This window comes from Coffea arabica, chromosome 10e (assembly GCF_036785885.1).
Source record: "Coffea arabica cultivar ET-39 chromosome 10e, Coffea Arabica ET-39 HiFi, whole genome shotgun sequence".
NCBI lineage: Eukaryota > Viridiplantae > Streptophyta > Magnoliopsida > Gentianales > Rubiaceae > Coffea > Coffea arabica.
Window position 1 is genome coordinate 22,239,423 of NC_092328.1, and position 23,003 is coordinate 22,262,425.

At 38.7% G+C, this 23,003-nt stretch overlaps 1 protein-coding gene across 1 annotated transcript; it reads right to left on the minus strand.

Annotated features, from left to right (window-relative positions):
* Positions 1 to 11,098: 11,098 nt before the first annotated feature.
* On the minus strand, positions 11,099 to 13,085 carry LOC140015170 (uncharacterized). The gene is made up of 5 exons (XM_072067073.1): positions 12,834 to 13,085; positions 12,486 to 12,635; positions 11,753 to 11,933; positions 11,201 to 11,512; positions 11,099 to 11,115 (listed from the first exon to the last, which is right to left on the minus strand). Exons 1-5 carry the CDS (start codon positions 13,083 to 13,085, stop codon positions 11,099 to 11,101), a joined length of 912 nt encoding a protein of 303 aa, XP_071923174.1.
* Positions 13,086 to 23,003: the final 9,918 nt, after the last annotated feature.

Consider the following 23,003-nt stretch of genomic DNA (forward strand, 5'->3'; position numbering starts at 1 on the left):
AACTAGGTCACAAATGCAGAAAACCAACCCAGAACCGTAATTGCAGGTTCCCAAATCACACAATGCTGTAATTCGTCCAACTCAGTCTACACAGGTCCAAATGCATTGATTCGAAAGGCATATGATAGCTAAGACATCAAGCTACATTTAATCAGAAGACACCAACATCCAAATCCAAAGCAATTCCAGTCAAAACAGACGATTACAATCACAGTTCGCACATTCTGATCACCCAGAACAGAAACAGTAAAAACGACATATCTCACTCTACACTACTCCGATTGACCTGCAATTTTGTAGGCACCTATAAAATGTCATTCCCTACAACTTTCATGTTTTGAGCTAAGGCCAATTCGGCATCTATCTAGGACCTAAAATTTCGGACAGAATGAAGAACCAAAGAACCCTAATTTTCCATATTTCTTCCAAAACAGAAATTGATTGCAATTACCTATCATTCACACCTACTAGAGTCATTATAGGCCATTTCCAATCATCATATAAGGCCACAACATCATGATCACATTAAACCAGAAAAATCACCATTAAATTGAAAACTTCATCAAATCATCCAAAAACAAGAAATAAACCACAAATTTCAACACTTTAGCCACCACTAGGCACAAATTAAGCATCATTAGGTGTAGGAGGAAGTTCAAGCACCACTTACCTAGTAAACAAGAGAAAAGGAGTTGTAGAACACCTTAGCTTCCTTGAACACTTCCACAAAAACACTTACTAGCACCAAAGGGAGGGATTTTATGGAGTAGAAACTAGTTTATGTGATTGGTTTTGGAAGATTGAGCTAAATGGATGCTAAAATGTTGAAGAGTTTCTTTCTTCTTTGCTCAAGAGAGAACCGGCCATGGAGGAGAAGAAAAGAGTGAATTTTAGTGATTTTTTTTGAAGATATTTAACCAATTAGTCAAAAAGGTCAAAACCATGAATAGTTGTCTACAAGTCCAACCAATGGAAGAGTGACACTTGTCACTTCATTAAGTGCATTCCTATCCCTTTCTTTTCCTCTCACATCAATCACTTCACATCCTCTACTTATCTCTTAACACCCGATAAATCTCAACCAGTATCCGAAAATTAACCTAACTGGCCGAATTTTTTTCCGAACTTATCGCACTAGTGGGTCCCACATCCTTTATATATCCTTAATTTTTCAAAAACTCTCCGATACTAGAAAAATCATCTAAAAACTATAATTACTCATAAAATTCACCAGAAAAATTTCCTAAGCCAGAAAATGCAGAAAACATGCCATTAAAGGGGATAAACCCTAGGAAAATTATTAAGAGGAATTTACGGGTTCTCACACAAGACCTCTGACACACAAAGGTAATCAGCAACCTTAAGCAAATAAGGATGGATGAAGCGACACCACGATTAGGGAACAAGCTAATCGATAAAGTCTGATTTGAATCCTAAGCTATGAACTCAAGAATTCAAGAGTAAGTTCGGTTAAGAACTTGAAGGAAAATTCCTCACGATTTCTGGTTGTAATAATCTGTCTTTTACCCTTGCAAGAGGTGCCTTTTTATAGGCTAAAACTAGGGCAAAATCCGGCCCACATAAACCTGGAAGAGATTCGGTCCGCATAAAAGAGCTTAAAGAGCCAGCTCTTTAAGGCTTTCCGATAAGGCCCGATAAATAATAAAATACTCAACGCCTAACAACTACTAAACGGGACAGTTTTAAAACAACTACCAACTAAGCTAACAAGTATGAGATCATTCTTTCACTTTAAACGTACAAGTGAACAAAGTAACTTCATGGTCCATCAAATCTTCAAACTTAGCTTGCTCCTTGCTTGTATGGTGAATGATCAAGGCTCGTAAAGCTTCCTTCACCCTCTTGGATCTTGATCTTGTCATCGGACCGCCAATGTGGACCAAAGGATCCTTGACCCAAGGTTGAAGTTAATTATTGCACACCCGTATCCGCATAACCGTCACTACCTGATCCCCTGCCTCGGCCCGTGGTTCATGTTGTTGTTTAGCTGCCGCTTCTCTTTCTTCCCTTGGTTCTTGAGCTTGCCTAGCCCCACGTCCACAATTAACCCCTCGTCCTCGACTTCTTCGTCCCTCCATACTTTTTTTAAAATAAACTATATACGTGTATGAGAAAAAATAGATCGGCTGTATATATAGAATAAGAAGAAAACAACATAGGTCAAAAATGAGAAAACACCCTTAGAATATATAACACAACAAATTCACAAGCTAAATCACAAGAATGTTGTTCATATCATCCTAGCAAAACCAAGTTCACAAAACATGTCTAGTACACTATACATATTAGTCCGCAACACGGCAAACACATACATACATGCAGAACAAAACAGGAGACAACTTTTTCCCAATTCTCCAAGGGTAGATTCTGAACCCCAAGTTCATCCGTGAAAGAAAGTTCAAAACATCCCTACTTAAGCAATCGCTCCAAGAATTATATCTAGTTCCTTACAAATGCAAAGTGAAAGTCAAAGTCAGTCCCATAGGTATCAACTAGGATCGTTGTTCAAGAAACTGACCCATTACTATTCAAATCAATCTCACACAGTTCTCTTCTCTTCTTGCCAACCTAATATAAAACCCTCAAACATCAAATCTTACTATCCATCAGGAACATAGATGCTTAATATTGCACTTAAACTTGATATAATTCAATAGTCCAGCATCCTAAACTTTAAGCCTAAGATACACTACAGAGATCTGAAGCCTAAACTCTGATACCACCTGTGACAGCCCCACTTCCCCCTAGCGCGTACCCCTGGGTTTAGCGGACCGCTTGTCCAACTATCGCCAGGACTCGCTCACTCGCTTCAATAAAACTGGTTACAACTTCAAAAGCAAGTAAAGGTGTGCCAATCAAACTTAACATATATACAAACATTAACACAGATACACAATCCTCAAGGTTAAGTACAAAAGTTCAGGATCCAACCAACTACTAATACTATCACTATTACACAACAAAAGTTCTTGTCAAAAGTTTAGTCTTCCTCTAATCACCCGTCCTTTCTCTCAAATCTTGTAAGGAAAACAAATTTAACGAAATCGAGGGTTGAGCTAAAACTCAGTGAGGTTCCCTTACACATAGCCAAGCAATTGAAACAAGGACATTATTCATTCAACAACAATCAATCAAGAAAACATTCACAATATAAAAGCAATGAAAACACACGCATTAAAAGAATACATGCTCCCATAGAATCATTCGTTCATTCATTCGCCAACCATTTTCTTTATCCCTCCAATATTAGAAAATATTTTTTTTTGCAAGTGAAAACTCCTTCTGTGTTCTTGACATTCATTCATTGATTTCATTTCCCGCCACTAGCCAATTCACTGGCTAGTTCTCCACCAACCTTCATGGTCATACCCGAGTATACTAAACATTATCCCAGGGTCACTAGTCGTCCGATCGAGTCTGCTTCTGGCTCAAGTCGACTAGCAACAAAGGGCAAGGGCCCAATTCAACCAAAAGGCTTACATTCATGCACATGTAGCATTCAATCATTGAAAATTCACTTTGGCTTGGGTCGAGTGCGATAAAGTACACACTCGTCCATCAAAAATCGATTTAGCAATCATTAGAAAACATTTAACATTCAATCGAATATTCACAACAAGTACACAATCATTAATACACAAACATGCAAGAAACACTCACCCTAAGCAAGTCACGTTTTATCAAAATTCAGTTCAGGACCGGTACCTTGGCCACTCTCGAAATCTACAGTCAAATATGGTCCACAAAGAGCCAATCATACACAAGTGCAAGCTGCATAACTTATATTTCTATATCAAAGGAAAAAAGCATGAAAAGTATACTAAGTCATATAGGCAAGGTGCACGCATAATTTGTAAAAGAAAATAATAAAAAATGGTTAAGTTCAAAGATCATATGTGCAACTAAAAACCATGTTTTGAATACTTGTTTAGAATGTTAGAAATCAGGTTTAGAACACTTGAGAAGTACATGTTAAGTCGGACAAGGAAACGGAAAACAAGAGAAAGGTAGTAAGAAACAATGAAGATTGCAGCTTTGCCATCCTTTGGTGTTTTGATCACAATGAAGCTACACTTATCGGATTGAGGCAAATTTTATGGCGTTTCGAAACTAAAACATCGACCTACATTTCCAATGAAGACATTGACACCCAGTTCTCGCATTTTCAGGGTCCAAGATGGACGGTCAGAAGCACATGAAAAACAGGTCAAGAAAGTTCAAGTTTTTGTGCAGTCATGAGTGCTTTGTCCAAATCGTAAGCTAAAATGATCCAATTGATCTGAAATTTTACAAGCAGAAATTAACTCAAATCCCTATAACTTTCATGTTTTGTCCAAAAGCTGATTCAGTCCATGAGTCAGTGAAATTCGAACCTCAAGTTGCTACTTCATCCAGTAAAAGACAGAACAGGTATGCAATTTCAGTCAAATTTGAAAAATCACAGATATTCATGAGAATTGAGAAAAAAGCTGAAATTTTCATGGTTGATAGTATTCTGAATCTAGTTTCAAACGCAATAAACAGAACTAAATTCTGTCTTTTCTACAACGAGATATAGCATATTTCCTAAGGCTACCCAAGGTTTCCCGTGGACAAAATTTTCAGCGGCACCTCCTTTGTGTTTACTACTTTTTCCAGCCAATTCAAGGCTTCATTCTTACCACAAAATAGCCTCAACTCAAGCATATACATACTAAGCCAATAACTCACTAAATCAAGCATATAACCATCGCCTACTCAAGCTAGAAAATGAAACCCTAAGCTGAAATTTTCACCAATCTTCACAAATCTATGTTATCTTCCATAAAACTTCCAATTTCAAGTCATCTTCCCAATAAATTGCAAGAATAGAAAGAGACGGAAGTTTCTCAACTTCATACCTTCAAACCTCCAAGGAAAATACAAAAATAAGAGCTGTCCTTCCCAACTCAATCCACTACAATCCTTCTTGCTCCCTTGATGCAACTTTCTACGGATTGATTTAGGGTTTTAGGTTGATTTCCCTCCAAATCAAATATGATTAAAGATGATAAATTGATGGCTTTTCTCTCCTTTCCCTCTCTTGAAGTTGACCACCAAGAAGAAGAAAGAAAGATGATGGATTTTTGGCACAATTTTGCAAGATAAAGACTAAAATTAGTCTTGGTCAAAGGTAGCTAGATCATTAACACTCGTCACGCTACCAATTTGTCTTTCTTTTCCTTTTCCTTAGTCAATAATGGTGGCTGACTTAAGGGTTAATTTAGGGAGGATTAGGTGAAATAAAAACAAAGAGATTAGGGTAAGAAAGTATTGGTCAAGTAGTGTACTCAATCGGAAGCAAACGGTGCACGTCGGTTCAAGCCGATTTTCCTTAACTCTCGCGTACTTGTGTTTTAACTTATGGTTCACTAACTTATTAATAGCACTTCTAATCACACACTTCCTCTATTGATCTTGGTCCCGAACTTTTGATGTTTACAAAATAATTGGATGATACTAATATCTCTTCAAGAAATACTTTTAGCTATGAAGAAAATCTGATTCAAAGATCAAGAGCATTTGAAAACGATAAAGAAAGTTGAAAGCTGTCGGATGCTCACAAAGACGATATCGGATGTCTGATAAACAATGCAACTCTTCAGATGCATGATGAAATCTATCACCGGACGTCCGAAAGAATTAAGATATTCCCTCTAGCTCACTGTCTGGTTTCGGACGGAAGTACCGGACTTCCAATAGGATCCTTCAAACTCGACGAAAGCTGTCGGACGCTCACAAAGACAATACCGGACATCCGATAGAATTGAGATAATCCTTCAAACTCTCTGTCTGCTATCGGACGCAAGTATCGGACGTTCGATAAAATCCTTCAAATTCTTTGTCTGCTATCGGACGGTAGTACCGGATGTCCGACACTCCTAACGACTATTTGACTCTTCAGCTACTTTCTATCCGTTGGAAGCATTAATGAAGCACTTTCTTGGTCTCATATAAATAGAGCATTGTCAAAAACTTCAAATAACTTTTGCACACTGAAGATACAAAAGATATAGAATAGTTTTAGTGAGAAAACACTCTCCAAGGAAGATTTGTAGTCTTGGTGGTGTGAAGTTCATTGTAAGCTTTTCATTTGTGAGTGAATACTTCAATAGTGTAGCTCTGTGAGGCTTGTCCTGAGGGATAGTAAAACTTCCTAACTTGACCAAGTGGAGATTGGGGCAAGGAGGAAGTGAGCCTTCCTTTGTACATAAGATTGGTTGTATTTCATCAATTTGAAGAAACTTGTTTGAATTGATCTACAAGTTCAAGAGGAGTTTGGTAGTCAATTGGTTTGCAATTCTTCCCTTCTTATTTATTTATTGTTGTCTTGTGATCTTTAAATTGCTTATATCTTCTACTTCTCTCAAGTGATATTATTCATTCATTGATTGATTCATTGTGTGATCACTTAGAAAAGAGGGTAAATTTCATATTGAGCAAAAAGTGCCCATAACTTGATTAGTTTTATAATCAACCTAATTCACCCCCCCTTTTAGGTTGTCTTCGATCCTTACATCCTCCTATCTAAAACTCACTCTTAACCACCAAATTTTGTACACACACCTCACCAATTAATCACACTACCAAAACACGTAAAAACCCTATTTTACCCTAACTATAAAACTAAGGGTAAAATTATTAATTCTATTATTTAGTACAACTAATGAGGGAGTAAATGAGTTGTAAAGATATTATAAAGTAATTTATTCAAAATAAAAGGAAATTTAACGAAAATATGAAGAATTTTACAAGTCCTCACAGCCAAACCATTGGTGTCGTTATCTAGATCGTGTCGTAGTGCACATCACATCAAGGTTCCTACATTTTAGGGAACCTATGGTCGGCACTCAAGCTTGCATTGCTGGCCGAATTTATTCCTAGACTTGTAATGACTAAACATGACTCCAAAATGACTAAATAAACGACTAAACAAATACTCAAACTAGAAAGAGGTCAATCATTGTCCTCCTTGACTTGAACAACATGGACGGCCTTCATTCCTTCATGCTCAAGTCCCTCAATGACCTTGGTGATAATTTCTTGGCTTTGCACCTCATGAACAAGCCCTTGAAGTTCCTCTCGCATCTTCTTTGCTCGAGCTCGCATCACGGGTCCTAGATGAATTCGAATTGTACTCAATGGTGTCTCTTGGTTAGTATCATCCCCTTCAAATTAGCTTCATCGTCTGCAAGAAAAGGAGATAGATCAAAGACATTGAATGTAGTGCTCACATTGTACTCACCGGGAAGGTCCAGCTTGTAAGCATTGTTATTGATGCGCTTGATAACTTGAAATGGCCCGTCTCCTCACAGGAGTAGTTTATTGTGCCTTTGGGTAGGGACCTCTCCTTGCGCAGATGCAACCACACCCAATTACCAGGCTCAAACACCACGCGTTGGGGTCCCTTGTTAACCCGTTGAGCCACTTGATCCATCCTTCGCTCAAAGTTTAAGCGGACCTGCTCATGCATTTTCTTCACAAAATTTGCCGGTTGAGCACCATCTAAGTTAATTCGCTCAGAAGAAGGTAAAGGTGATAAGTCTAGTGGAGTTAAAGGGTTAAAACCATAGACTATTTCAAATGGTGAAAAACGAGTAGAATTATGCACCGTGCGGTTGTATGGAAACTCAACATGGGGTAAGCACTCTTCCCAAGTTCTAATATTTTTCCTAAAGATGGCACGTAAGAGTGTAGACAAGGTGAGATTGACGACCTCAGTTTGGCCATCAATTTGTGGGTGACTAGTAGTAGAAAAGAGCAATTTAGTACCCAATTTTTCCCACAAAGTTTTCCAAAAGTAAATCAAAAATTTGACATCCCTATCAGAGACAATTGTTCTAGGCATGCCATGCAATCTAATGATTTCTTTGAAAAACAAATCAGCAATGTGAGATGCATCGTCTGTTTTGTGACATGATATAAAATGTGTCATTTTTTGAAAATCTATCAACAATAACAAAGATGCTATGATTACCCCTTTTGGACCTAGACAACCCCAAAACAAAGTCCATAGACATATAGGTAAAGGGCTATAAATACCATAGGGCTGAAGTTTAGACTTAGCTTTATAGAAAGTGATGCACTTAGCCACCATTCGTTCCACATCTCGCTTCATTCTTGGCCAATGGAAGTGTTCTTGAAAGATAGCTAAGGTTTTAGCCATGCCAAAGCGTCCCATCAAGCCACCTCCGTGTGTGAGATCCCGATTCGTCCTTAATTTTGAATAAGGATTATTAGTGCTAAATTTTGCTATAAAATTTGATTTTAAGGATGATGGTAATTCTTTACATGTGATTTTACTTTTAGAATTTAAAAAAAAACTTAATTTGGAATTTTATTAAAACCCTAATTTTTGCTTATGACAAAAGGTTGTTGTTTAATTGCTTTGATATAGAATAAAGTATGTTTAAGTCTAGGTGATTAAGATAGGAAAGTGCTTAGTAGAGAAACTAAGTAAGGTTAATGAGATTGGACTAGATTAAGTTTAAGTCCTATGGAGTAAATTGTAAGGAGTTCAAATGTTCAAGGGCAAGAGTGGAATAAAAGGGTAAGTTGAAGTGTAAGGGTTAAAGGAGCAAAATGGAAACTTTTATGTGATTGGGTGATAATAAAATATCTTCTCATGTGTTGACTAGGCTTATGACTAAGCTTATATCTAGAATATTCAAGAGGAACCAAGTTATTAAACAACAAAAATAAGAAAGAAATAAAGAGAGAGAGAGCCGAACCTCTTAGGGAGGAAAAGAAAGAAAACCTTCAACTTATATCTTTCATTTCTTGCTTGGATCTTGCAAACCAACGATTAAATCTTGACTTTGTCCATAAAAGTGATTTGCTAAGGGTGTTTCAAGGACTTGGTGGAGTTGTTTTGGAAGAAAGAAACCTAAGCTACTACATTTCTTGGGGTGTCAAGGTATTTTGCTTGGAAACTCCCTTTTGTTCCTAAAAATGGTCAATTAGTAGCTTGTAGTGGCTAAACATGTTATTTTATAGAAGATTTTGTGGTTTGAGGTGGAATTAGTTAAATTTCAGATATTATTGGGGATTTTTCTGATTTTATATGATCATTAGTGGTTGGCCATGTATAATGGTTTGATATGGTGTAAAATGAGGCTTTTATATGTTAGTTGTAGTTGGATGCGGAAAATTTCAGCTTTGTGCGGAAATTCCAGGTTTAAGGTTTCAAATTTGCCTGTTCTGACCGGATTTATTTGGGCATGTTAGAGACCTAATCAGCCTTTTCCTAAAACATGAAAGTTTTTCATAATTCAGTTATCTAGCTACCTGTAAAATTTCAGCTCAATCGAAGCACTGTAACATGTGAAATGACCGAAATACCATTGACTACCATGCGCCCTGTTTCGCGCCCAGATTTCTGTTTCCGCGGAAATTTCCATTTTTGACCATGAAAATGTATGATTTGGCTTTGTAGGTCTTCATAATAAATGTAGTTTTATGTCTTAGCTTCGAAACGGTATAAAGTGTATTCCAATCTGAGATCCGTAGCTCCAGTTATGACCACAACAAGATCGGTTGTCAGAACTGCCTTTGAATTTGGACAGTTCTGACAGGAAGTTTGGACCCGTTTTTCACCCTGCCCTGTATTGATTCAGGTTTTAACCAAAACATAAAAGTTTTAGAATTATGAGATAGATTTCTAACACCTTTGGAATTTATTGATTTGGATTTGTGAGCTGTGAGTTATGGTTCAGCAAACAGACCCTGTCCGTCACCCTACAATGCAAACTTCCGGTACTGTTTTCCATACTTTCGACCTGCTTCCATTCAGATCTAGATTAAGGTGTCTTCATGAAAATTGTAGCCCTTCCTCTTAGCTCCGCAAAGGTACCGAATGTACTTTGATCTGACACTCGTAGCTTCGATTGTGTTCAAAACAGTTTTTGACACCAAAACGGTTGTACTGCCATTTCCGTTTCTGTATGCCGTTTCCGCGCATGCATGTGTCGATTTTGCCGTTTTACTTGAGTTATGCATGGTAGTAGCCGTTTGTGAAATATTGTAATGCAATTGTCTATTTCAGACGGTGGTGAGCTAGACGGAGCCGGTGGGGCCCACTAGCTGGCGACTTGAATTCATTTCCGTACTTTCTCTTGTTATACTTGCTCTTTAGGTGAGTAATCAGGGTTTCTGTGTAACTCCATGCTAATATGAGTTTACTATGAAAAATGGGCACTTAGTCGAGGGTGTACTTTTTCACACTCGACCTAAACCCCATTAGTTGCTATTGATACCTGTGAAATATAATTTTGTGATTTGTTATGGAGCATTTATTGCTTGTAAAACATTTGTTATGGAGCATTTTGTGATTTGTTATGAGAGCATTTATTGCTTGAACTAGAGCATTTATTGCTTGAACCAGAGCATTTATTGCTTGAACTACGACTTTAGAGCATTTATTGCTTGAAAAATATTTTAGAGCATTTATTGCTCGTGACTTGAGTTGAGGCTCATAGTCTGTCTATGGGGGATCCTTTAAGAGAAGCGAGCTGCATGGCTCTGGATCTCAAGGGTCAACTAGTGATCAAGCTCAACGATTGAGTTGGCTTTGGAGCCACCCGTATCCTTACCATGTGGTGTTACTTTTTCTGCTTTTGCTTTGCTCTCACTGTGTAAATGTTGACATGTACAAATTACGTTTTTACCCTGGTTAGTCACTAAGCTTCTAGCTTACCCCCTTTTCTTTTGTTTTCCTTAGCAGGGGCCGACGCGGGGAAATTTTGGCACCATCACTAGTATAGTTGGGTTTTGTTTGTAATCACCGAATAGTTAAGATGTTTTTCCCTAATATAGTGATCCGTGTAAGGACCCTTCTTAGGGTCTACTCTTTGATTTTGGGTTATAATCATAAGCATGTAATGGTATGGGTGGTCACTTTTGGGGATGTAAATAGAACTCTTTTGCCGATGTATATAATACGAATAGTACTCTTTTGCCATGTGAATAGCTTTTATTTGTTTTTGCCTTCGAGTCCCGGCGAGAGCTGGGCAGGTGGTCCGCCGAACCCTCTGGTTCGCCTTAGGGTGAGGTGGGGCTGTCACACCGTGTGCTTCCCTAACAAGTAAAGAACGAATAGAGCTGTTAGGTATATACAGTCAATTGAGATGAAAGAGAAACCCATCAAGGATGTAGAATTTACCTTGAGACGCTGAACCACAAGAATCATAAATACCTGAGAAATCCGGGTCATTGGAGTATAACTCTTTAAGTAACTCGAACCCTAATAACTTTGCATCAAGTTGAGTCAGTAAAGAGTGACGGCGTGACAATGCATCAGCAACAACATTAGTTTTCCCAACTTTGTATTTAATCACATAAGGCAATGTTTCAATAAATGCAATCCACCTAACATGACGCTTATTTAACTTGTGCTGTGACTTAATGTGCTTAAGCGATTCATAGTCAGTGTGTATAACAAATTCCCTTGGTCTCAAGTAATGTTGCCAAGTCTCTAAGGCACGAATTAAAGAGTACAACTCTTTATCATAAGTAGAATAATTCAAAGCTGCCCCGTTAAGTTTTTCACTAAAGTATGCAATTGGTTTGCCCTCTTGCATTAAGACAGCTCCAATACCCACCCCAGATGTATCACACTCTATTTCAAACATCTTATCAAAGCATGGTAATGCAAGTAGTGGTGTGTGTGTGAGTTGGTGTTTAAGCATTTGAAATGCATGTTCTTGAGTATCACCCCACAAAAATTTCTCATTTTTCTTAATCACAACAGTTAAAGGTACAACAATGGTGCTAAAGTCTTTGACAAACCGTCTATAAAAGCTGGCGAGACCATGAAAGCTGCGTACCTCACCCACCGTGCTTGGAGTAGGCCATTCTCGAATGGCTTTGACTTTCTCCTCGTTCATCTTGATTCCCTGTTTACTCACAACAAAGCCTAGGAAGACAAGTTGATCAGTATAAAAGGAGCACTTCTTAAGTTTAGTGTAGAGCTTTTCCCTTCGAAGTACATCAAGAACAAGCTTTGCATGCTCAATATGTTCATCTAGGCTCCTACTATAAATCAAGATGTCATCAAAATACACAACTACAAATTTTCCTAGAAATGGACGAAGTAGATGGTTTATCAACCTCATGAATGTACTAGGTGCATTAGTTAGACCGAATGGCATAACTAACCACTCGTACAGGCCATGTTTGGTTTTAAAGGCCGTTTTCCATTCATCCCCCTCTTTCATCCTAATTTGATGATAACCAGTCTTTAAATCAATTTTTGTAAAAATCACAGCACCATATAGCTCATCCAACATATCATCAAGTCTAGGGATAGGGTGACAATATTTTACCGTTATTGCGTTGACGGCCCTACAGTCAGTGCACATTCGCCAACTTCCATCTTTTTTAGGCACCAAGATGACGGGAATCGCGCACGGACTCAAGCTTTCCCGATCCCATCCTTTTGTTAAAACCTCATCGATTTGGCGTTGTAGCTCCTTTGTTTCATCCGGTCCCATTTTTTTAGGAAGTAAGGTGCCTGGAACCAAGTCGATTTGGTGTTCAATTCCTTTAATTGGGGGTAGTCCATTTGGAATCTCATCGGGGAAAACATCCTCATATTCCTGCAAGAGAGAGACAATACATGGTGGTAAAGTGTTAGTAAGATCACTTGTAATAACCAACACCTCTTTGCACAAAAGTACAAAGACAGGTGTATTAACACTCAAAGCTTTTCTCACTACATTGGCCTTTATTAGTAGATTCGGTCTTCTCTCTTTTCTTTTCTCTTTGGTTGGCTCACCATATGTTTTTTTACTCACAATTTTCACGGCCCTTTCACTTTCTTTCAAGCCCTCGGCTTTCTCTTTCTTTTTCTTCTCATTCTCGAGCTCACTTTCTTTTATCAAGCTTTCTTGATCTTCACGAACTTGGCTAGGAGTTAGTGGCACAAGAACAATCCTCTTCTCGCCTTGCTTGAAGGAGTATTTGTTTGTAACGCCATCGAATGTAACTCCCTTGTCAAATTGCCATGGTCTCCCCAATAATATGTGGCATGCTTGAATCGGGACCATGTGACGCCCCCACTTCTTCCTAGGGCGAACCCAAGGGTATCTGCGGAACGCCTGCCTAGCTCTCGCCAGGAATCGATACAAATCAAATTTAAATTTAACAATACACCACCAATAATAAAAGCCAAAATAAAGAAAAGACACTTCCTTATATAAATATTCAAATCTTACATCGCAAGTTACCAAATGTACATCAACTTTTCCTAAAATACAACCACTAGAAGTCGACTAATCAATTACATCCCAAGATTTTAATCGAAGGTAATCAAGTCGGCTTTCCCAAAATTCTTTCCATTCCGAGCTCCTATTAAGGAAAACAAACTAATGGGGTGAGCGAACGCTTAGTGAGGCCAAGAAACACACATGCAAACACATAGTCCAGGTAACAATAACATTTATACAGTAAGTAAAACTGTAAAGTTCAAGTAATTAACATTTCAAGTAGGAAAAGTAAGCAGAAACAATTCAAGGATACTGTAGCTCTCAGGAGCTAAATTCCACGTAGCCGAGTCAAGGTCTTGATCAAATTCCATGTTGACACTCCGTCAATCACATAAGTATCAAATCCATAGAAACACCACTTTCCTCAAATCCCGTCACAGTTACACCCCCTTATCGGGCCCGCTCGTCAAGGTTTTGATATTACTCAAGTATATCGTGGCAATACTACGTGAGTATACCAAGCAAGATCTCTCCAATAGATCAAGTTTCGTGTTTGCTCATGGTTTACTAAGCTTCTCGACCAAGCCCATGCTGGCTCGATTCGCAAAGTTAGCCGATGAGTTTGGGCGTCCCCCACGAGTAGGATTGCTCGACGAGACATTGCTCCAATCGACACTAAGTCACATACGAGTTTAGTTTCGAGTATGAGCAAGTCAAGTAACTAGTCAAGTAAATAAAGTAACAAGTCAAGTAAATCGAGTAACACGTTAAGTAAAGAGAGCGAGTGCGATAAACTACGCACTCGTCTCGACAAGTTATATTCACGTATTCAACTAGATGCATGTCAACTAAATTCTTGACAAGTCATGCACTTGACACTCACTAAAATCAAGAGTGTAAAGCAAGAGCAAGGCAAGATCAAACGAGCTCCTCGGGATCCACTTGATCACCTGAGACATGTACAATTACAAAATCACCTAGGTATTCAGCCAAGGTCTAGTAATATTTCCGCTACCCTCACACAAGAGATAACACGTTCAAATCGAATGCAAATATCACTTACTACTTAATCCACGAGGGTAGCATTTGAAAATATCTAAGAATGCATCATTTCAAGTCAGGTCAAGTTAAAGGAGCTTTTCTAGCTAAAACATTGGAATAATGTTCAAAGAGAACTCAAAAGTCATTTTTTGATTCAAGTCGTGGTATGTAAATCTCAATTCCAAAAGAAAGTACAATATTCACTTTCGGCACGAAAATCAAGAAAAAGAGTAAATGGTTCTATTTTCCCAAAACATTAAATCTCATGTCCAAACTTTGGAAGGTAAAGAGTATTCATATTTTCCCAAACTAATGAAGTCAAACATATCCAAAACTCCACCAATTAAAAGAAAATATCAAAGCTAAGGTTCCTGTGACGCCCCCACTTCTCCCTAAGGCGAACCAAAGGGTATCCGCTGGACGTCTGCCCAACTCTCGCCAGGACTCAAGCAATTTCCGTTCAAGCTTAATGCAAAACTAGGCATCACAACTAGATAAAGTAAAGTCAAATAGTGCGGAAGCCTTCAAACTTAACAATATTTAACAATTATCCAATCCTTACATCAGATCTCCAGAATACATCTCAAAACCCAAAATAGACAACAACCAAGATGTCTAGTCCAATACATTGGAAACCCTATTACAACAGTACATCAAAAGGGAATTCTTTGAATCTCAATCCATGCCCAATCCTGTTAAGGAAAACAAATCTACAGGGTGAGCAAAATGCTCGTGAGGCCAAGAACACACATGCAAGCACATAGTCCAAGTAGCAAGCCCAAATAACAGGTCAAATGATAAAGTGTGAATAATTAACAATTTCAATAAAATGTAACCAGAAACAATTCAAGGATATGATAGCTCTCAGGAGCTAAGTTCCACTTGCTTTGCCAGGGTCATTCGTATACCTTCCCGCGATGACACTCCGTCAACCGGGTTGGTATTTACAATCCGTAGATGACTACTTACTTCCATCCGTCCACTATACACCGCACCGGGCCTGCAAGTCATTTATAAGGCGATACTCAACGAGTATGCCAAGCAAGATCTCTCCAATAGATCAAGCTTATCATGTGATTCTCATGGCTCGCCAAGGTTCCCGACCAAGCCCATGCCGGCTCGAGTCCAAGGTCGGCCGATGAGATTTGGGCGTCCCCCATGTACATGTGTGTGTCGAGGAGATTCACTCCAGCGACGTATGCAGCCATAGCATACTATTTCATGTCAATCAAGCATTTGATACATTCAAGCATTCATATCATGTCTAGCAAGTCATTCATTTCTTGTCAAGCAAGTCATTCACGAATTATTTGTTTCGAATGAGAAGGGGTGCGATAAAGTACACACTCGACTCCATTTTCAAAATCTTAAATCATTGATACCAGGTAAACATGTATCAAGTTCACAGGAGTTCAAGTAATCATACACTTGACACTCACCAAGTCAACCAAGGAGAAAAGTTACTTGAAGTTCAAGCGTCCACCGTAGGATCCTCTTGAAGGTCCTAGTGCGAGCCTGAGTAATTAATAGTGAACAATCACTTATAAACCCCAATTATCAAGGAAGATTGCACGCTCGTACAATCCTAGAAAAGTTTCCTAAAATGAGCCTAAATTACTCGCGAATTAAGCCTCAAAAATGGAGTTTTAAGGTACAAGAGAAATTGAGTTTTCATCTTCGAAATCAAGTATAAAACGTTCAAGTAATATCGAAGGAATAGGGAGAATTCGAAAAACTCCATTTCCTTGAGATTCGGAAATTTCAGTTTTGATACGAGATTTTTGAAAAATCGTATCTCGCTCTTTACAAGTCCAAAATTGGAAAACTTGGTACTGTAGGAAACCTCTTAGAAAGTACTAAAAGTTCTTAGAATATAATTTTCCATGATTACGAACGGAAGGTATTCAAAAATTGGCTCAAAGTTGCTGTTTTGAGGCACTCAAGACAGGTTTAGGTTGGTTTTTGGCCAACTTTGAAAATTTGGTAAAATTCACTTGATTTGAACTAACCTATAAAATTTGTAACTCAATTTCAGTTACAAGCTAGGTTTAAGACACAACAAGCGGATCAAGATTCGGAGTTTTGAGCACCAAGATATGGTAGCTCAAAGTTACTAAAATTTCCTTGTTAATCAAGGGTTTTCCAAAGTCAACTCATGAACTTTGGAAGTTTAGTTGAGCAGCGAAACGGACTCGGAATGGAGCCAAAATTAGCAGTATAATGCTACCATATAAGGACTATTTCTCTGTAAAATTTCGTAGAAAAATATGTACGGGAAGATGGTTAACGAAACCACTAAAGTTCCAAGGAGTTCCAAGGCAAATCTGCATTGGACTTCCGTTTTTCCGTTTTCAAGCATTTGGCCAAGGAAAATTCCTCAAACATGGTTCATTGGTGTAGACAAGGTCTAATAATAATCCAAGATGTGTTTGGTAGGTGATTTACACCAAAACTTTCAAATAGCAAGGCCCAAATCAATATTGGTTACAATCTGTCCAAAATGAGGGTTTTCGCCTACAGAGTCGGTTTCGAAATCTGGTCATAATTTACTCAATTCAACTTGGAATTGAGTGTGGTTTGCAGAGTTGAAAACTATACTCTTAAGGCTACAATTTCATAGAAGAAATTATTTCCAAAATCTGTCCACTACTAGCTCATTTTTGAGTATCAACTCGCTGTTCAAAACAGGGTTCCAGTGTAAATGAGAAACAGGACAGTCATGTTTAAATGATTGGCACAGGCTTCTCATGTGGAATCAAGATGTACATTTTATACCGTTGGAAAGCTAGAAATGTTTAGTTTCCAGTGCCGCAAATGGCACTCGATTTTGACATCGGAGTAAAAAGTTATGGCCGAAAGAAAAAGACTGCTTGGGAAATTCGGGAAAATTTTCCAGTTTTGCTAAACCTTTGAAATCACTACAATTGACCAACCAAATCATGTTATTTTTCAATGTAACTTTCTACACCATTCATATAACATGTATACATCATAAAAAAGTCATTAGAATCACTAGAAATTATCCTAAGGGTCACGGACAACATAGGGGCAGAATTGGAAAATTTTGACCTTCACTTCCCTTTGAGTTTCTATCCAAAATATCACTCATTTCCACTAATTTAAGCACTAAACCAACATTAATATCATCAAAACATAACAAATCAGTCCATCCAACCATAGTGGGAGTTCATAGAGCCCACACAACAATTTTTCCAACATAAACAAGCTACTTACATGCATGCAAGAGCTTAGATGTGCACTAGAACTTCCATAAATCAAGTTTTCAAGGTTTGATCGTTCATTACCTCACTTGATGAGCAAAACAGAAATTTTCAGCCCCTCCTTAGCCCAAGAAAACCGTGGAAAGCAGCCCCCTTTTGTAGCTTAATGTGGTCTCCAAGTGATTAGCTAAGTGTGGTGTGAATTTGAGTTGATTTGTGTAAGAAATGAAGCAAGATTTGACGAAGAAAATGGAGTTTCTTGGTTCCTTTTTGTTCTTGAGGCCAGCTGTTTTGGAGGGAAGAAAAGAAGAGATGTGCTGATGGTAAGCTTCCGTGAGAAGCTTTAGAATTTGGCCAAAAGTTGTTTCAAAAGTCAACTAGGAACAGTGCGCGTACGCGCGCGTTTCGTGCTCGATTCCTCTCGAGTTTATTTCACTAGTGCACTAAACCTCCAATGCACTTCTATTCATATTAATATTATTCAATCTTAATTGTCCCAAAATAGGGGTCTAAAGTCCCTCAATTAAATCGCGCGCGTAAAACGCGTACTTCCTATTTAAGCGCGATAAAGTGAAACTTTCAAAAAATTCTTATAATGATAGTATTACTAACTATCACTTGGGTACTTAAACATAAAATTACCTATTTTAGGACCATTGTACTGTGAGAACCCGTAATTTTCTTATTTTCTAGGTTTTATTTTATTTAATTGCAGACTAATTCTATATTTTCTTTGTTAGGAAAATTTTCTAGATAATTTTTGTGAGTCAATGTGGTTTTTAAATTATTTTTCTAGTATCGGTTAGTTTTCGAGAAATTAAGAGTGTATACCGGATGTGGGGCCCGCAAGTGCGGAAAGTGCGGTAAAATTCGGCCAATTAGGTTAAGTTTGATATACTGGGATTAATTTTCTAAGTGTTAAGAGACAATTGGAGGTTACCTAGATGGATTAACATTAGAGAGACAAAAGGATAGCTTTGAACCAAAAAGGTGACAAGTGTCACCTTGTGATACCATCTTGGATTTTGACCACTATTCACCAACTTTACAAAAAACCAAAATTGACCCAAAATTCATTCCATTTCTTTCCGTCTTGGCCGAGCTCTTCAAGAGAGAATAAGAGAGCAACCTTTAACTTTCTTCTTCACAATCTTGCTCCAATCTTGCAATCTAACCGGTAAAACTCCAAATTTCTCCTTAAAAATCCCCTGTTAAGTAGTATTGAAGAAGTTGGTGGAGTGAGTTGGAAAGAGGAGGTGCTAAGTTGTTTCTTTTCTTGAATTTACAAGGTGAGTAGCTAAGGAATCTTTCTTTTGTTCTTGATAATATTCAATTAGTGACTTGTGCTAGTTAAAGAAGTGATTTTGTGGAAGATTTCATGACTTTTGGTAGAGATTGATGAATTTTTATTTTTATTCATAATTTTTCTATTTTTATATGTTTAATGTTGGTTGGCCATGGATGATGGCTTGGTATGGTTTAGAATGAACTTATGGAGTGTTAATTGTAGCTATTTACGGAAAATTTCCGCTTTGTACGGAAAATTTCAGATTTAGGGTTTGGAATTGGGGCTTTTCTAGGGTCATTGTGGGACTCTTGAATTGGCTTTGTTTGAAGGGTATTGTAACCCTAATAAGGGGTATTGAATGGCCTATGACTTGCAATTGTAATTGTGGTTGTGTTGGAGTAATATAAGTGAATGATTGTAGGTTGGAAATCTGAAATTTTAAGGGGAAATGCTGTCCAAATTTTAGGTCCCTATGCTTTCTTGGAATTGGGTTGCTTTAAGGGTTATTAAGGGACCTTAGGGTTAATGAGGGACCTTAGGGTTGTCTAAACCCTTAGCCCAAGTGTTTCTTATATTACTTTCAAGTCTTATGGCTTTACATTAGTGATATGTGGTTTGGGTTTATGACTCGTATTCGAGTCTCATTGTGTTTCCTTGAATGATTTAGGACGTGCCGGTGACCCAAGGCGCTCGTTGGACTGAAATTTGTGAAATCTTCCTTTGCTTGATTGGTGAGTGTACTACTCACATGATTGTTACTTTATGGCTTTATTATACTTGAAATCTATGATGTGAACGTTTGTGTGTACTGTTGAGATTGATTGAGTCGAGGGTGTACTTTATCACTCTCACACTCTATGATTTATGTAACTGTTTACTGTATCGATTGAATGTCTCTTGAATATACTTGAACTGGTGTCGTTTGGACGTGTATCCAACGACTCTTACTGTTGACTCTGAGCTCAACCCCATCGGCGGTCGATTGACTCGAGCCAGCAAGGGCTTGGTCGGGGAGATTGACAAGCCATGGGGACTGTTTCTATGGAATCATTAGGTATGAGACTCTTGATTCCGGTATACTCGAGTATTATCATCTTGAACTGGTTGGAGTTCGGGCCCGGTAGAGGTATGTGAGGTGGAAGAAATTGGGGAAAGTGGAGTCTACGGTATTTGGTTCCTCCTTAAGCGTTGACGGAGGGTCAACGGGGCAAGATCAAGTACGGCAAGCGAGGAAAAGAGCTCTTGAGAGCCGATCGTATCCTTTTACATATCTTTATTGAAATGGGGTGCTCGTTGACTCACTTATTGAATGTATTTGGATTGAGCACCTTTGTGCTTATATGAACTTTGTTACTTGAGTGATGGTACCTCATTGGGCGAAAGCTCACTCCATTGCCTTTGTTTTCCTTACAGGGATATGAATACTTTTTGGGGAACTATGATTTTGAAGCCGAGTTGAGCTAGTTTAATATTATTTTGTCTAGCTCCTCGATGGTTGAAAAACCTTAAGTGTATTTTGACTTAACCTTTCCTTCTGGGTTGTAAATTTGAAACCGTATGTGTATAAACGTGGTTGGCAATGTTCATGTGTTATTTTGGTTTGTAAATGTCAAATTCCAAGGTTTATATGATTTGATGGTGATTGATTGGGTTTCAGGCACTGTTCCTGTGCGGCTCCATTTTTCCGTTTTTCATTTCGCGAATTTTGAATCGTTTGAGCGCGCTATTACCCTTTCGGAACGTTCTAGATTGTTTATAACCGTCATAGTAGTCCTGGCGAGAGCTGGGCAGGCAGTCCGCTAACCCCTTTGGTACGCCTTAGGGGAAGGTGGGGCTGTCACAGGTGGTATCAGAGCCTAGGTTAGAAATGCTCTAGGCAGGTTTGAATTTTGTTCCTTAGGACCTGTGAGGGAAGTGTTAAGGTACCGTTACGTGTGATTATGCTTACATTGTCTAAGATATGAACCCTTTATGCTATTCTTGCAGGCCATGGCTGGAGCAAGCGGAGAGAGCGGATGTGAGCCACCTCAGAGGCGGCCACGAGTCATTGATTACCAGGAGAGGCTGGGAGGTCCGATCCGGCTTTGGTATACTGTGTGACAGCCCCACCTTCCCCTAAGGCGAACCAAAGGGGTTAGCGGACTGCCTGCCCAGCTCTCGCCAGGACTACGGGCAGATACACGCGATCTAAAACGTTTCGGGATAGTAAAAGCGCGCTCGGACAAGCCGAATCGATCCGAAAGTCAACCAAACATCAACCAGACATAAATACATTGAAATTCAATATTTACAACCACATTGGCATGTCAAAAGCTATTCATCATAGATACACATATTCGGTTTGCCAATCAAAAGATGAACCCAATACACATTAGGGTTTCATGCAAAGAGCTATTCAAAATAGACATATACATGGCTCAATTTGGCAACCAACAAGTATGATCTTCCAAAATGATCATTTTCCTGTAAGGAAAACAAATGGAACGGAGTGAGCTAAAGCTCAGTGAGTTACTACCACATAAGCAACAAATCACTTAAGCATAACCGTTCATTTCAAGTATACAAATAAGAAGCAAAACAAATCGGTAAAAGGATACGGACGGCTCTCAAGAGCCCATTTCCACGCTTGCATTCTTGATCCAACCTCATTGACCCTCCGTCAATGTTAAAAGTACCAAACCGTAGACCTCACTTCACTTCCATTCCTTCCACCCAACATACCCCAACCGGGCCCGCACTCCAAGCAGTAACTTTAGGTGATACTCGAGTACACCGGAACCAAAGGTCTCATTACCACAAGATTCCCATTTCAGTCCCCGTGGCTAGTCAATTTTCACAACCAAGACCTCGCTGGCTCGATTCAAGTGACTACCAACGGGGTCGAGCTCAGTAGTACAGTAGGGCCGTTGGATACTCGTCCAACCGACACCCAAACAATTTCCCATGAATGGAATTCAATATCTCATATAGCAAGTGCAATAATACAGTGAAACGGTAAACAGTCATTCACAGGAATAAAAGGAATGAGGGCGGTCAAGTACACCCTCACCCTAATCATTTCCAATAGCCAAACAAGCCTTCAAGGCATCACAATCACATATAGCAAAGCCACATTATAAACATCCAAGTGAGTAGTATACTCACCACTCACGTAGGTGAGGTTTCATGCACCGCCGTCCAAAGTACGTCGTGCACTAATGTCACGCCCTAGAACATGTAAACAAATACCATAAGACTCGATAACGAGTCATAAAGCCATGCCAATCACAACCCCAATAGGGTTTCACATGCATATATAAGCATAATAGCAAACCAGAAATTTCAGCAATGCACAACTTGACCTCAACAAAAAAACAGTTTTCGTCTTCCTTTTGCGGTAATGGCACAAAATACTCTACGCTTATCGGATGAGGGTGTAAGACCCACCATCTCGAAGCTAAAAGACAGGGCTACAACAATGTAGAAGTCCACTCAGTCCAAATCCTAGCACAACTAAGTCAAAAATGCAGAATACCAAACCAGAACCGTAATTGCAGGTTCACAAATCACACTATGCTGTAATTAGTACAACTCAGTCTATACAGGTCCAAATGCATTGATTCCAAAGGCATGCGGTAGCTAAGACATCAAGCTACATTTCATAAGAAGACACCAACATCCAAATCCAAACCAATTCCAGTCAAAACAGACGATTACAAGCGCAGTTCGCACATTCTGATCAACCAGAACAGCAACAGTAAAATCGACATATCTCATTCTACACTACTCCAATTGCCCTGAAATTTTACAGGCACCTCAAAAACATCAATACCTACAACTTTCATGTTTTAAGCAAAGGCCAATTAGGCCTATAACCATATGATCCAAAACCGGACAGAAAAGGGGGTTATGAAACCCTAACTTTTCACATTTCAATCCAAACCCAAAATTGGTTGCAATTATCAATCATTCACACCTACTAGAGTCATAACCCCTCATTACCAACCATCATAAATAACCACAACACCATGATCACATTAAACCAGAAAATTCCTCAAAAAAATAAAAACTTCACCAATTCATCTCAAACCAAGAAATCAATCACAAATTTCAACACTTTAGCCACCACTAGGCATAAATTAAACATCATTAAGTCTAGGAGGAAGTGTAATCACCACTTACCTAGTAAACAAGAGAGAGGGAGCTGTAGAACACCTTAGCTTCTCCAAA